The following is a 17160-nucleotide window of genomic DNA, read 5'->3' as shown; positions in this document are numbered from 1 at the left end:
GAACACTGCAGTTGTATTCTGTAGCACCGTGAACTTGCCTTGCTCCAGATTAGTTCTGGAGCCACTTTAAGAACACATGTTTTGAGTGGTCTCAATACATTGTCATTAAAGAAGAACAGAGCTCAACGTTAGCGTCTCGTCAAATGTTCTTTCTGTAAGCTATTGAAATGTACAATACCGACTAAAATGAGTATTTATGTGTTCTTAGGTCCCAGACGCAATAAGGAAGTGCCAGCGTGCAGGCATAACGGTGCGGATGGTGACAGGAGACAACATAAACACTGCTCGAGCAATTGCCTGCAAATGTGGCATCCTGCAGCCAGGAGATGACTTCCTGTGTCTGGAGGGCAAAGAGTTTAATCGCCGGATACGCAATGAGAAAGGAGAGGTAGGAATCTATCACTCGCGCTTTTTGAATCAGATTTGTTGACACCAGCAGCAGGCCCTCTCACATTAGTCACTATTAAATAGGGATGGGACGAGATAACGAGATCTCACATGTGAAAAACGATCTAGTGAGAGTTTCCCCTCAGTCTTTCCATTTGGCATGGACATGAAGTGGTTAAGTTGCATATCTTTGAACAGCTGCAGTTAAGACTCCTCCACATAGAGACTTGTACTGATGGACACATTTGTCCCAGTTTTTATTTTGTACTATAATAAGGTATAAGACCACTGTTGTTGACATACATAATCAGTGCTAAACTTTGTAAAAACATGATTACAAAATGTTTTATAAAATATACGCACATCTAAATCACCCGCAGAACATGAGTGTTTTTCAGACTCAAACATTGTTGGAAAATATTCGGCAAGAGATATTTACTTCATCCAGTTAGTTTACCATCAGAAAGGCCTTCGACAGCAGCAGAGCTTGTGCAGCAGCAGTGAGTGAGAGGAGCGCTCTCCACATTTAGTCACATTATTTCAATAGCCTAATTAAATTAACTTAAAGGTGGAATGGACGATTTTTTTCAGCAAATTTTTTATCATATTTCCTCGTGGCGTGGATAAATCATTTTTCCTGCCACGTATCAATCATAAAACGCACCTACCGCTCACCTGCAGCCGCGTGCGGTTCGTCCCCACGTTTCCGCGTGTCTAAGCGCATGGATCTATCATAATATAGTTCCCTCAGTGTACGGGGCAAAATGAATACGGAGAAAGACAGTTCGAGCTGACGCAGAAGTGGACAGAAATCTACGGGAGACCAGGGATGCGTTGCGCTCCGTTGCGCTAATAAACAAACGCACGTGTGTGTTGTATCAGTCCGCACGGGGGAGTGCGCATGCGCACTTCCGCCTGCATTCTCAAATCGCCGAAAAATCGTCCATTGCGCCTTTAAATAGATGTATTGGATAATGAGTACTTTGTAATAATCAGTTGAGATGCTTGTGGGGATTTACACTGCAGAATTGGTCTCAGTCTCTAATAGTCACTGTTTATTGTTTATAAACTAGACTGTTTATTGTTTACTGTCTTGGCTTTAGCCTAAACACAGTTTCATTTTGTATCAACACATTAAAACGCATATACCATAAAATATTAAAATCAAACAAAGGAAAACGTGCCAAAATTGTGAATTGAACAAATTATTGTAAACTGTATAAACATCTCATGTCTCATCTTGTTAAGATTTTATCAAAGAGGACATATAATGCAAAATCTTTTGGCTTTTAACATGGTTAAATCGTGTTTGCTCCACATTAGTATACTCTTAAGTACATGATTCCTACGTGTTGGAGTCTACATTTTTCGGACAATGCAAGGTTATTATTCATTGTAGGGTTCTAAAATGTCATGTTTCCACATGTTTCCAGTTCTGAACAGGAAGTCAATGGATCAATTTCCATTACTCGTACATTACGTACATTTTATTTACAATGAACAAAATGTAAAATAATGATCTACTTGTGTAATAGTTCAATACTTGCCTGGTCTGGTTACCGCTGGAACAGCAGGTGCCACAGTGGGGCGCTAGAGCAAATGTTGTTGTGTCCTTAGGCAAGACACTTCACCCACACTAAAGCACTTTTAAGTGCCTTGTAGGGCTGTGTTCAAAATATCGATACGGCAATACATCGTCACGGACTCCGCATCGATACGCATATCGATACTGAGTCCCAGTATCGATATAGGAGCTGTGGACTTGATCAGAAGCTGATCTGTGCAGAAGATGCTGCTGCAGCATGTTCAGACGATGCCAATTGTTTGGCAAGAAACATGTAATACTTTACTAGAATGTGTTCCTTATATTTCTATTTGGATCAGTTGGTTGGATGTATGAAGTTATTAGAGCAGAATGGATTTATAAATAAGTGCTTTGTGGATAAACATGAAATTTCATACATTTTCTTATTCAGAGTAAAAACATTACCCATTTGGTACATTTTTAAGACCCTTTTTTCAAAAATGTATCGGGATACGTATTGTAATGAGGGAATTGTATCGGAATATACAAGTATCGGGATACGTATCGTATCGTGACCCCTGTATCGGGATGCGTATCGTATCGCAAGCGTCTTGGCAATACCCAGCCCTAGTGCCTTGAAGACGGAAAAGTGCCATATAAAATACCCTGTAATAATAATCATAAGCAGGGCATTATGTCCAAACAAATTACAATATTTTTCCCCAGTATTGATCAATGTTTGATTTGAACCTTTATTTTTATTAAAGGTTGAATGGACAATTTTTTTGGCCCAAATCTGAGTCTCATTTCCTTGTGACGTGGACTGCCGATTAGTCCTGCCACGTATCGATCATAAAACGCACCTACCGCTCACCTGCAGCCGGGTGCGGCTTGTTCCCACGAGAGCAGCACATTTCCGCGGGTGTCTTAAGCGGAAGAAAAAAAAGCGTGTCTAAAAATGAAGACAGAGAAAGACGGTTCGAGCTGTCTCATAAGAGACGGAAATCTACAGGAGACGAGAGATGCAATGCGATCCGTCTAATCCGCTAATAAACGAACGCACGTGTGTGTTGTATCAGTCCGCACGGGGGGTGCGCACTTCTGCCTAAGTTCTCAAATCGCCATTACGCCTTTTAATAAAAACTAAATAAAATGTTTTTTTGTATCAATTTCATTAATATCAATAATACAGACTTTTAATCAGTGCTTTTAAAATGTATCCTTCCAGAGGCCAAACTCATCTCCAAATGTGTTTTCTGACTGTTTAAACACACTTTCTTTTTTTTCCTAAATAGTTTCATTGTGCTATGTATTAACTGGAGCTCGTACTGTATTTTGAAGATTCCGTTAATTCAGAAAAGGGTTTATTGGATTAATCGGCCTTAAGTGGTCTTCACTACAAATGTTCTATTTTCATACTTTATGCAACAACATCTCACACTTCGGATATGCTTTCCTGTCACGCCTAACCACTTGTCCCTCTGTGTTTGAAATGTCTAGATTGAACAGGAACGCATTGACAAAATCTGGCCTAAACTACGAGTCCTGGCGCGGTCTTCACCAACAGATAAACACACTTTAGTTAAAGGTATGTCAAAGCCCTTACAATATAAAACACAAAGCTAATATGACCTGGATAACAATTATACATATGAAACATTGCATTCTCCAGGTATCATTGACAGCACAGTGCTCGAACAGAGACAAGTGGTGGCTGTCACAGGAGACGGAACCAACGATGGTCCTGCCTTGAAGAAAGCTGATGTTGGTTTTGCCATGGTGAGTTTTTCCTTTTTCCCCCTCCGATGACAATTTAGACTTGGGTAACACGTTAGACCCCCTCTTTTACATGTCCTCAGTCTATGATGGAGCTTATTGTGTTTTTATTGGATTTTCAAAGGGTTTTATTGGTTATTCATGATTCACAAACAAAGATCTGGGGAAACAAAATATGTGATTTTGCTCCTTTTAGCTTTAATACATGAACTAATGGTCAAGAAACAACTATATTTACAAAATGTGTTTTTTGTAATTTATTTCAATTTATTTATTTTTTTACATTTTGATTTCATAATTTGTAATGGTGCACGATATGGACATTTTGGGCGATACCGATGTTATGGGGAAAGCTTTGGCTATTAACCGATATTAAGCAGATATTTTCTTTATTCTTCTTTTAAATGCTTATATATGAAATATATAATGAAATATATTAGCTATAATCTACCTTTATTCTAAAAAGATCAAATCTATTATAAAACACGTAGAACCAGTTAGAACATATAATAAGCTTCTTTGGGGGGAAAAAGGAAACAAATTCTGTCAATTTCCTGTTTTATTTAGATAATTCATCAGACTAAAGTGTCCTCTCCAGTCCTCGTGTCATCATCTTGCTCCGCCTCCTGTAAAAACAGCAGCAGCGACAGTCTCCTCCTCAGACTGTCTTCTCCTTCTTTAAACTTCTCACACTAAAGTTATTTGTAGTAAACATGTCTAAACTTGTCAATTAGGAGAAAAACTAGTCAAGTTATGTCTGAAAAAAACATTGCGTATATCGCACATCGCGAGTTAATTCGTTGCGCAGTTAATTCATTGCGCTTATGTTTAACGAAAAGTTTTGTCTAAAACCTTTCTAAAGCTTTTAATAGACCGTTCCTCCAATTTCTGGGTCTTTTGGCTCAGTAAAGTTTACAGTCTGTTCTGTTTGAATATGACAGCAGAAAATCTGTCCACAGAACTGTTCTTTTCTTCTTGTTTCTGAAAGGACGTCAGAGTTAACTCTTTTGAGGCGTAACATCACTGATATCGGTGGTTTTGGACTGAAACCGATATTACTCGATGACGTGAATATCGGGCGTTACAATATATCGATGCACCCCTAATCATTTTTTTAAAATAAAAAGAAATAATGTTTGAACTGCAAAAGATTGTCCTGCTTCATTCACTCAAGAAATCTTTAATATGATGACATTTACTTTCTTGTTCAGAATTTAGCTTTGACTTGCATGATGTTATTTATTGACAATGAATCATAAAAAAAATATATTCTGTGTGTATTGTTGAGGTAAATGCTTATTAACTTTTAATCTTAAGCATAATGCCATGTTAGCTGTAATTAATGTTGACTCTTTCAGGGCATCGCCGGGACAGACGTTGCCAAAGAAGCCTCTGACATCATCCTGACCGATGACAACTTTAGCAGCATCGTGCGGGCTGTGATGTGGGGCCGAAACGTTTACGACTCAATCTCCAAATTCCTTCAGTTTCAGCTAACGGTCAACGTAGTGGCAGTGATTGTTGCGTTCTCAGGAGCGTGCATCACACAGGTCTGTAAAAATCGACACCTGTTTATATGTCTACAACTAGATTTTTGGGCTTTTATTACTGCATTGTCACAATCTTACACTAGTGCCTGTCTTTTTATGGCCCTTCTAGTTAATTTGGGTTAGTGCCCAATTGTACCTTTATCAGTTGATTGATCTCAGGTGGAGGAAAGGAGAGTAAGTCTGTAAGAAAGTCAATTAAATGCACCTTTCAAATTTGAAATCTGAAATTGAACTGAATTGTTGAAGAGAATGAATGGAGGAATCTGAATATCAAATTAATTGGATTTCAGTTTCAGTAGCACATATATATCCGCCCATAACGTTAGCCCTGACGTGACTGAAACCATGAAAAAATACAGCATAGCCATTTGCCATTTACTAACTAGATTAGTTCAATTTACAACTTTATTTTGAGTGTTAATTTTCCAAAGCAGCCTTACTCTACTTCTTTGTTTCTTCTGTGCCTCTCAGGACTCTCCGCTGAAGGCCGTGCAGATGTTGTGGGTGAACTTGATCATGGACACATTTGCGTCTCTGGCTCTGGCCACCGAGCCGCCCACAGAGTCTCTGCTGCTGAGGAAACCATACGGACGCAACAAGCCCCTCATCTCCCGCACCATGATGAAGAATATCCTGGGACAGGGCGTTTACCAGCTCATTATCATCTTCACTCTGCTGTTCGCTGGTGAGTGCAGCTAAAGTTAAAGGTTGAATGGACGATTTTTTTGGTCTCATTTCCTCGTGGCGTGGACTGCCGATTAGTCCTGCCACGTATCAATCATAAAACGTATCTACCGCTCACCTGCAGCCGCGTGCGGCTCGTCCCCATGAGCAGCACGTTTTCGCGCATTGATCTATCATAATATAGTTCCCTCAGTGTACGGGACAAAATGAAGATGGAAAAAGACTGTTCGGTGGGACGACATCCACAGTCAAGGTCAGCAGGCCTCCACCCGCACCGTAAACGGTGTTGGTGAGGCACTGCTTCCCCCTCCTGAGGCGCCGGACGGTTTGCCAGAATTTCTTTGGGACCGACCGATAGTCCTCCTCCATGGCCTCCCCGAACTCCTCCCAGGCCCGGGGTTTTGCCTCTGCGACAGCACGAGCTGCGGCTCGCTTGGCCTGCCAATACCTGTCGATGACCTCAGTAGACCTACAAGCCAGAGTGACCTGATAGGCTTCCTTCTTCAGTCTGACGGCATCCCTTACTTCCGGTGTCCACCACCGGGTTCGGGGGTTGCCGCCACGACATGCACCGGAGACCTTGCAACCACAGCTCCGAGCAGCCGCATCAACAATGGAGGCGGAGAACATGGTCCACTCGGACTCAATGTCCCCAGCCTCCCCCGGGATATGGGAGAAGCTCTCCCGGAGGTGCGTGTTGAATACCCTACTGACAGAGGGCTCCGCAAGACGGTCCCAACAGACCCTCACAATGCGCTTGGGTCTGCCAAGTCTGTCCGGCTTCCTCCTCCGTCAGCGGATCCAACTCACCACCAGGTGGTGATCGGTTGACAACTCTGCCCCTCTCTTCACCCGAGTGTCCAAGACACGCGGCCGGAGGTCAGATGACACGACAACAAAGTCGATCATTAACCTCCGTCCTGGTGCCACGTGCACTGATCGACACCCTTGTGCTTGAACATGGTGTTGGTTATGGACAATCCGTGGCTAGCACAGAAGTCCAATAACTGAACACCGCTCGGGTTCAGATCGGGGAAGCCATTCTTCCCGATCACCCCTCTTCAGGTGTCACTGTCATTGCCCACATGGGCGTTGAAGTCCCCCAGTAGAACAACGAAGTCCCCGGTCGGTGCACTGTCCAGTACCCCTCCCAAGGACTCCAAGAAGGCTGGGAACTCTGCACTGCTACTCTGCACTCACTGTTGTGGAGTCCCCCACCCGAAGGCCTGTCCCCCACCCGAAGGCGTCCCTCTCGTCCACCGGGGTGAACTCCAACACGTGGCAGCTGAGCTGAGGGGCTATAAGCAAGCCCACACCAGCCCGCCGCCTCTCCCCGTGGGCAACACCAGAGAAGTGGAGCGTCCAGCCCCTCTCGAGGAGATGGGTTCCAGAGCCCAAACTGTGCGTGGAGGTGAGGCCGACTATATCTAGTCGATATCGCTCAATCTCCCGCGCAAGCTCAGGCCCTTTCCCCCCCAGCGAGGTGACATTCCATATCCCCAGAGTTAGTTTCTGTGTCTGGAGATCTGGTCGCCGAGGCCCCTGCCGTCGACTGCCGCCCAGATCTCTCTGCACCGGCCCCTTATGGATTCTCCTGCAGGTGGTGGGACCACGGGAGGGCGGCCCCACGTCGCTCTTTCGGGCTGTGCCCGGCTGGGCCCCGTGGGGTAAGACCCGGCCACCAGGCGCTCGCCATCGAGCACCCATCCCAGGCCTGGCTCCAGGATGGGGCCCCGGTGACGCCGATCCGGGCGACGTAAACGGCCTTGTTCTTTTTGTCATCATAGGGGGCTTCTGAACCGATCTTTGTCTGACCCGTCACCTAGGACCTGTTTGCCTTGGGAGACCCTACCAGGGGCTTGTAGCCCCCGACAACATAGCTCCTGGGATCATTCGGGCACTCAAACCCCTCCACCACGTTAAGGTGTCAGTTCAAGGAGAGGAATATAATATACAATATAAGTCACCATATTTCAACGTTTATTTGGTTAAAAAGTAGTTGGTCAATTTGACTAATAAAAATAATTGCTGATTAGTCGACTACTAAAATAATCATTAGTGACAACCCTTTAATCTGTTAATTGTCCACACAAAATGCATTGTTCATATTTTTACTGTGTTTGAAATCAGCATGCATCTAACTCATGGAAACACTGATGCCATATTACATCATTACCTTACAGATGGAGCAAATAATATGACTATTTTGTTTTTTCAAATTAGACTTATTTTCTTCATGTGTGAAGCCAATGTGAAATTGTTGATTAATCATCCTTTTACCAGAGTGGCTGATTTAATTTTTTATGCTGATGCCAAGAATATAATTTATTTTTATTTAATTGTATGTTTCATTTGGCTTTAAATTGTTTTTCCTTTGACACATTTTGATCTTGAGCACACAATTAAGGGACTTTCATTGAATTGCTTAATCAGTTGCCATGTGAAGAACGGTCCATACAAATCCGCATTTATTTTCCAGGAGAGAGTTTGTTTGACATCGACAGTGGCAGGAACGCTCCTCTTCACGCTCCGCCCTCCGAACACTACACCATTGTCTTCAACACGTTTGTCCTGATGCAACTCTTCAACGAAATCAATGCCAGGAAAATCCACGGAGAGAGGAACGTCTTTGAGGGCATCTTCAACAATCTTATTTTCTGTAGTATCGTCTTTGGCACTTTCATTGCACAGGTGAAGGAATACCACGGACACCATTCATATTATTTCTTATGATTGAATCAAATATTTATATAATAGTGACATGTACTGTATTTCAAACTTCTTACTATATCAGGGCAAAGCTAAAAATGTGATATATATATATATATATATAATATATATATATATATATATATATATATATATATATATATATATATATATATATATATATATAATATATATATAATATATATATATAACTTACACGTTTTCATTCCAACTGGAACATGACAAGATAAAGACCAAAATAATATTGTAATGTTTATATAGCTGGAGTTAAAATGGCACAACCATGTTCTTGTCACAAATATTATTTAAGGTTCAACAATTAGCAATAAGAAAAATAATCATCTACATACTGGCACTTGCCCTCTACTTCAGATGTTTCTAATGAGTAGTATTGATGATCACAATATTGTTATCAAATGAGGGGTGCACGGTGGCAAAGGTTAGCGCTCTTGCCTCCCAGACCAACATCATATGATCTCTCTGGGTGGAGTGTGCATGTCCTCCCTGTGTTACCGTGGGTTCTCTCCGGGTTCTCCGGCTTCCTCCCACTGTCTAAAGACTGGTTATCTGCGTGTCTATGTCTATGTATGTTGGCCCTGCGACAAGTTGGCCACACTAAGGCCCAAAGTCACTGGAATAGGCTCTAGTCACCCCCGAAAGGGAACAAGCAGTAGAAAATTAATGAATGAATGTTATCGAATGAAATTAAATAAGGAATTTTTTATTTGATCTCTTGTAGTTCGTCATTGTGCAGTTTGGAGGAAAACCGTTCAGCTGCGTGTCGCTCACCATCGACCAGTGGCTTTGGTGCACCTTCCTGGGCTTCGGCTCTCTGCTCTGGGGACAGGTACATGCAGCACTCGCTTCACTTCACAGCTGTGTAGTGGGTGAACACTGCCCCCTGGTGTTAGTTATTGTATATCAGAAAAGGTTTTTGGCCATTGTGACTGAACAAAATTCACTAACATAGGAGCTTGCTTTGGTGATTCAGTGCAACATACAAAAATGAACAATAATTAAAGCAAGATGTATCAAATAAGCTAAAAATAATAAGGGTACATTTGAGTCTATTGGTAAAGTATGTTCTTCACAGGTTAATTTTTTGAAACTTTTGAAAAAAATAATAATGCATGCAAATGATTCCAGGCAAACAATTTTGGATAGATTCAACATTTTCTCATATGTGCTAACGTGTGCTAAATTGGCTTTGAATTTGACATGGTTTATTTAGCTAAAACATATATTTGGCTTATTTCATGCTTTCATTCATTCGGTTTACTGAGCCTCACATAGCAGTCTGTTTCCATCATCCCAGATTGTGATTTTGAGCAGTTTTTAAACCCATAAATCATTGATGGACTCGTTCTGAGAATTTCCTCTGTCAAATTGCGTTAATTAGATATGCATTCTTAAATTTGCATGCTGGTCATATTGCTTATATGGGTAGCTTTTGTTTTTCTTCATAGTTCATTCTCATTGCTTAGAGTAGTTGGCAGTAACAAATCCTAGTATGAAGAGCACAACTGATGAAACGTGTGTATTCTATACATTGGCATTATTTTACAATGAGAAATATTTCGGCCCAAGCATTGATCCTTGCGGGACACCATCAGGACACCTGCCAAAGGTTCATGATTGAATTTAGTCTCATACCAACTTTTATTACATCGTAGGTAATCTCTTCAATACCCACAAGTCGGCTAAAGTTTTTGAAGACTGCGGGCCACGGCACACAGAAGGAGGAGATCCCAGACGAGGAGCTGGATGAGCTGGATGACATGGAGGAAATTGACCACGCCGAGAGGGAACTGCGCCGTGGACAAATTCTGTGGTTCAGAGGTCTAAACCGCATTCAGACTCAGGTAATGTCCAACACACAGGTAACGTCCCGCAAAGTGACAATGGCACACCAGCCTCAAAGGGAATCAAAAGCCATACTGGAACCCTTTTAACTGTGTATTGCTCCTGCAGCTCAATATCAAGGTTTCTGTCAAACTTATGCCTTTTTATATTTGGCTTAAAAAAGCCAGATTTCTTGAGCTAAAGCAGGTTTCTATACCTTATTTCTGACCTGATCTCAATCTGCTCATATTTTGATTTGAAGGTACTGATGAAGAGCCCTGAAGACCAACGAATTAAGCAGGGAAAATAGAAAGTAACAATATCCTCCATCAGTGCCTTTAAATGGAATATTTCCTCTTCCTCCTTCCTAAACTCTAAAATCTAAATCTAGTTTTCTAAGTAATTTTCTCTTTGGTTGCTGCCAGAGGTGGGTGGTAAATAGTGTTTGTTATTGCCTAGTACCTCGCCTTTACTTTATCATCTTGTTTAATTTTTGTACTGGCACTACGCACTGAAGTCTGGACAGTCCGCGCTTCAGAGTGTTGTTAATGCGATGAAGAGAAACAGCAGTGTTCTTAAACTGCAGTTACATTAATCACAGCCACAGCTCAGTTTAGTTTAGTTTGGATAATTTGTTGAATTGGCCACAGACACATGAGAACAGGCTTAATGTTTGTACAGTGATGTTGCTGGACAGTCGCAGATTTATTTAAAATATCATCTGTTCAATTGTTTCCTGTTAGCTCTAGCTGCCAAGTTGCTAAGGCGCTGCCAAGCGCTGCACCGTTTGAAAACATTACAGTGAATTGTGGGGAATGTACTTGCCTGTAGTCCGCATCGCGCCACACTTACTGGAAGTGCGGAGAGAAACGTGGTGAAGTGTAGCTCAAAACATTCTAAGAATTGGGATGCCCCGCACACTTCAATGACTCGGGCGAGTGTTGGGACTTTTTTAAACACCACTTGAGTGATATTATGTAAGGTATTAATTTTTGTTGCTCAGTTACATTTTACAGCATTTGCATTTGATTGCATACAGCAAACGTTACATATAAACGCGTAACTCTGTGTTTCAGGAGCATTTTATCTTAAATACATTTATGGTAGAAAAATATTCAGTTGTCATCTGGACACTGTTTTAGAGAAAAAAGACATTTCAACTCTCTTCCGAGTAATTCTCAATCTACAGCTTCTGGACAAATGAGGAATTACCCCTACGTGAATACCGATACTTTTAAATGGTTGAACTTAAGTATTTTGAATCTACCCACCTCTGGTCGCTGGTGCCTTCTTCTTTTCTTCTTTTCTCCCTCCTGGCTGTGTTTTATTCCCGGGCTCGCTCTGTCATGCTGTCTGGTTCTGGTTCTTTGCAGATGGATGTAGTGAGTGCGTTCCAGAGTGGAACTTCCTTTCAGGGGGCTCTAAGGCGGCAGGCCTCCAACTCCAGCCAACAACAGCACGATGTAACCAATGTTTCTAGCCCTTCACATGTAGCCTTTTCTACTACTACCACCACTACTGCCGCCAACTCCGCTTCTGCCACTGTGGGGTGTGAGTGCGTGTTCTCCTTTAGTGCATGAGATTTCCCGTTTTTACACAAATCTCTCTACTGTTTTATTCTAACATCTTTCCGCTCTTCTCTCTCCTAACGTTTGACTCTCTCATCCTAATGTCCCTCATGTTTTTATCTCCAAAACACCAAACAGTGCCACATTGTCATAACGCTTTGATAAAATGCTATATATATCTATCTATATATCTATATATCTGTATTTGCACCAGGTGGCTTCAAGGTGTCCTCTCTGTGTCATCCTGTTTGCTGTTCTGCTTCTGCTTCAGTCCTGAATTGGAAATGTTGTACTGTTACACGATATGACGAATGTTTTCTGTGGTTTTGGTATTTGATATTTGACACATCTTTCTATATACATGGTTTGACAGTGCCCAGGTTTTGTCTGCAGTCTGCTCTGTGCCCTTGTAGCACCCATGGGTGTCTGTGGCGGCTCTCTAGTCCCTAGCTGGGTAAATGTTTTGAGTATACGCCCATGATCACGGCCTAAAACTAAAGAGCAATCAAAGCTTCTGAACTGTCAGTGGATGTCTTGTCGATCAATGGTCAATGATGACGTTTTCTTCTCTAGTTGCTGTTTCTGACGTATGTACTTTAAAAAAAAAAAAGTATTAATTTTTTCACCTGGATCAAACGATTGAACTGTTGACAATCATTGCTTCTTTTTCAGACGTTGCAAGGCACAACGCCACTACAGCGACGAGCCCTTATTTCTAAATGTGTAACAGATGTAGTGAAAGAGCTAATGAAACAAATGACAAAAGTGTACTTGAATGTAAACACACCGGAGAGCGACACTTATGCTAAGTGCTAATGCTAACTCTTTCAGGTGACCAGGAGCGTTTGCCGATCTTAAACTTCTTCACTAACAAACTAAATATCTTTTTCAGGACTTGGATGTTTTTGTTTCTCTTTAAGTGTGTCTTGTCAGAAGATTGTATCCCTGTAATACAAAAAAAGAACAAAAACAAAACAAATTGTTCCCACTGACGCCCCATATTCTCCCTTAGATTCTGTGAAATGTGTCATGGGCTATACTCAAAGGTTTACTACCATTGAAAAGGTAGTGCTGCGCTCTGCATGGGTTCAAAGTCCTAAGTCTCGTTTGTGAGTTTTCTCTTGTGCTGTTTTTGGACCTGTAGATATTTGCTTGGCTGCTGCAGTTTTTGTTTTTACTCCACAAACATTAGCTACAACTGACCACCACTTCTCTCTCCTCTGTCCCTTTCTCTGTCTCTCACTCTCGTCTAAGCATGAACATAGTAAATAAGTAAGACAAAATGTTCTTTTGATTTTTCCTAAAAATCAAGTCAAACTTTTCAATATATAAAAAAATGCTTTTTTTTTGTAAGCAAGCCTAACATAAATATACTTTTGTACAAGTCACAGCAGTTTAGAAAGTAATGTAGACTCTTTTTTTTTTTTTTAATTAACCTTTGTTTAATGAGTATAAAAACCTTAATTGTGAGGTGAACTCAGAGTGTACTTAACGATGATCCGAGTGTTTCCTGGTGTTTTTAGACTCACTAACGTTAGTGTGCTGCAGTGGACAGGGCTCAGAGGAGCAGTTATAACCTGCACGTGTAGAGCTCCTCATGGTTTAATCCTACTTCAGTGTGACCATAGTTACTGTTGACCTCCTGTAAACATGTCGGTGACGGCCTGTGTCCGTTGCAGATCCGGGTGGTGAATGCATTCCGCAGCTCCATCTCCCTCTATGAGGGGCTGGAGAAGCCCGAGTCGCGCAGCTCCATTCATAACTTTATGAACCATCCAGAGTTCAGGATCGAGGACTCGGAGCCCCACATCCCGCTCATCGACGACACTGACGCCGAGGACGACGCTCCCACCAAACGAAACTCCGCCAGCCCCCGAAACACCACGCCCACCCCTCCGTCCCCCACCCCGTCCACCACCCCATCCCAGGTCACTGCGGCCCCTCCCGACGCCCTGCCCACTGCCCTGCCCACTGCCCTTCCCACCGCCCTGCCCACCGCCCTGCCCACCGCCCTGCCCACCGCCCTGCCCACCGCCCTCTCTCCAAACCAGAACAATAACGCTGTGGACACTAACCACCTGCTCCCTGAGGCACCAAAGTCTGCCACGCCCTCTGTCCCCAGCAGCCCCCTGCACAGCCTGGAGACGTCGCTCTGATGCCCCCCTGAGCCTGAGCTCCGGGACAGTGCAGGGTAGGTGCACTGCAGGGCAGGTGCACGGCAGGTGCAGGGCAGGTGCAGGGCAGGGGCGCACACGGCTGCCAACATTCAGTGGAATGTAGGCGTGGTTTGGATGCTTTGGTCTTTACGTTTGGTTGTTTCTCGCTGCTGCACAGGACTCACCCTCTTCCTTTGTTTGGCTCGGTAACACGGGGTGACTACAAACTGATTGAAAGTGACCTGTTTTTATGATGATATTATTTTAATGAATGGAGCTTGAAGATCGTCTGTAAGATTCTGAACGAACCTTTGGCTTCTTTTATCTGAATGGTGTTGTATATTTATATCTCTGGCCCTCGCTCATTCTGTTCATTTGCTGTTAATATTTTGAGTTATTTATGTTTTTGGAAAAGCAGGTCTGTTTACAAAGTTTGTAGATACTTTTTTTCTGTTTGTAGGCAAAGAGCTTCCTGATGTATGATACAGACAATGGGACAGAGTTCAATGAGAGGATTATTTCAGATACTGCTGTATTTTCAGGAAAAGGGTGTTTCTATTTGAAACTTAACTATTTTTGCCTGCAAGTTTTATTTGTTATATATTTGTAGATAAATATAGAACCTTCTAGCCAAATGGATAAACACTAAGGCTTGTATAGAGGAGGTCCAGCAGAGATGGGACAATAAACACAATTAGGACCTCTGTCCACTAACTTGCTATAAATATTTACTTCTTCCATTCTTTGATAGTTCAATGTGCACAAAACCTTCTGCGTTCTGGGTTCGTTTTCATTCGTTGTGTTCAAGGATTTCCACATGTTGAAAGGTTCACTCGTTAACACGGGGACGTACAGAGAACGGACCTGGGCCTTTAATCTAACAGACATCTACAGATCTGCCCATTGCTTGGCACCAAATGGAACTCGAGGGCCTAACCAAGACCTGTTTCGAATTTGGCGCCGGGCGTACAATTGGCGATGCACAAAACGAGGCCGAAAAGCGCCACGAGTTTCAGGTCGGCGGCATCGTTTTCTTTGGCTTAACGATATTTTATATATCTGCGTTTTAGTTGGCGCGTAATATTTCAATTTTGTTTTTGTTTTCAATCAGTCTTTCCTACGGACTAAAAACATAAATGTGCCTTGGCTACCATTCGAAACAACCGCGTAATGTTAAGTTCTGCGAATGATTTCACCGGACATCGCCCAAACAAAATTTCCTCTCGACTGCTCTGGAGTTAGATTTTTGTGGATGCTTGCTAAATATACAGACCCAGGTTTTTAAACTTTTAATTGAATTGGTGCAACTTTTTCAGCCGATCATCACTAGCCCCTGCCAATGCATGCTACAACATTTGTTTACTCAGGCAAATAGAAAAATGTGTTGCATTTTAAAGGGAATCAAATAAGATGTCCTTTGAGTTCAAACATATTATCGTAGCTGGTTGATGTCTTGTTCTAAAAAAATATATAAAAAAATAAATAAATGAGAATTACATTATTTTCATATTTTAGGAGAAACTAAATTCACTTTTTGGTAGTTGGCCTTCTCTGTGTTCTGGTAAGAAGGCATTATTTTCTCTTTCGACCCTGTTCATGTGACTTCTTAAATCACTTTCACTGCATTTTCAGTTGTTTGTAAGACATTTTTTGACTGGAAAATTGGACGTGCATTTTTTTTTTTTTTTAAGAATAAAGCTTGGGCAAACACTGGTATCTCTCTGCACAGGGTACTTTATTTCCTACTGCGTTCCCAATGAGAAGGAACGCATTTTGATACGAACCTTAAGAGAAATTGTACCTTTGTATTTTTATGACAATACTGAGAAACGCTTTCCGCTGACTTAAACACAATTTTGGATGATTTGACACCAAACAACGTTATACTACAAGGGGCAGGGAGGGTTTTTTGGCAACTAAAGAAAATTATTTATTGTTCTGGAAAAATCTCATCTCAGGGTGCAAACGGTGTGAACGACAACTGGCCTCTTTTTAATCCAAGTTTTTGTTTCATTTTACTGTTTTGTGGGCTGGTGCTTGTTAGCTGCATTGGACACCTACCTAGCGCGGTAACTGCAAAGTTCAAATCCAAATCGAAGTTAAAATGGCTCGAATTAAGAACGGTTTGGTTTCAATTTGGTTTCACAATATTTTCACGGCAAAATAACAATACCGATGGAACAATCAAATGTTTTTAAGTAGAAAACCGATATGAATATTCAAGAGGTTTTAATTCGAGTTGGCAGAAGTTATTGCAGTGTGGGTAAGAAGAGATCACCACTCACGGGAAAGAAGGTGAAATGTTTCGGCCGCGTCCAATTTCTGTCCACCTCCTCGAAGCCTTGATCCCTCAGCTGTCAATAACGCCCTCTAAAGAGAGAAAGCCATTGGCTCGCACTCCTTCGTGGGCGGGGTTTACAGCTGAAAAGTAGGTTGCGTTTGTGTTTTGTAAGTTTATCTCAAACGTTTTGAAACTCCTGAAAAATCTGTTTCACTCACTTCTTTTGTTGTGAGAGAAAAGACGTTAAGCTTTTTGTTTTTGAGATTTTAACAATGAACCTGGTCAAAACATTTAAAATGGCCATTTAAAGGCAAATTCTATGGCTTTGAGAAAGTAAGTAAATAGAAATGGGACTCGGCCATTGTCACTTTGTTTTATTTCAAATGGCGCTTAATTAACATAATTGCAAACAAAGAAAAAAGGAAATTCATTTTGAATGAGTTGTTCTGTAGCTTCTTCCTGTCAATGGGAATGAATGTTTTATTTTCCATTTGTTCTATGGATTATTTTAATTTTTTTTATCTTTTAACATTTGGAAATAAAGATACTTCATGTCTGTTTATCTTGAGCATTTTAAATTGATATTGTGATTGGATTTACATTTGAAACTTGTTGAGTAATGTGTATGGTTTTTAAAAATAAAAAATGTATTTAGCCTAAC

General features: G+C 41.7%; 1 protein-coding gene across 3 annotated transcripts in view; it reads left to right on the top strand.

The window, feature by feature from the left end:
- The window catches only part of atp2b1a (ATPase plasma membrane Ca2+ transporting 1a), a 72162-nt gene extending 55003 nt beyond the window's left edge, over nt 1–17159 (top strand). The window contains exons 13-23 of one of the 3 annotated variants that reach the window (XM_072453334.1): nt 209–388; nt 3413–3500; nt 3585–3691; nt 5047–5238; nt 5710–5923; nt 8402–8613; nt 9392–9499; nt 10326–10514; nt 11868–11957; nt 13742–14257; nt 14291–17159. In XM_072453334.1, the coding sequence (XP_072309435.1) occupies nt 209–388; nt 3413–3500; nt 3585–3691; nt 5047–5238; nt 5710–5923; nt 8402–8613; nt 9392–9499; nt 10326–10514; nt 11868–11957; nt 13742–14218 (1857 nt within the window). In that variant the 3' untranslated portion in view covers nt 14219–14257; nt 14291–17159. Of the gene's footprint in view, nt 1–208; nt 389–3412; nt 3501–3584; nt 3692–5046; nt 5239–5709; nt 5924–8401; nt 8614–9391; nt 9500–10325; nt 10515–11867; nt 12046–13741; nt 14258–14290 lie in introns of those variants that run through there. The other 2 variants (XM_072453335.1, XM_072453336.1) reach the window with 2 other exon arrangements.
- The last annotated feature ends 1 nt before the right edge of the window (nt 17160 follows it).

Source organism: Eucyclogobius newberryi, unplaced genomic scaffold (genome assembly GCF_026437365.1).
Source record: "Eucyclogobius newberryi isolate DKJ021-1_F unplaced genomic scaffold, fEucNew1.0.hap1 SCAF_2, whole genome shotgun sequence".
NCBI lineage: Eukaryota > Metazoa > Chordata > Actinopteri > Gobiiformes > Gobiidae > Eucyclogobius > Eucyclogobius newberryi.
This window is presented reverse-complemented; position numbering and strand designations above follow the sequence as displayed.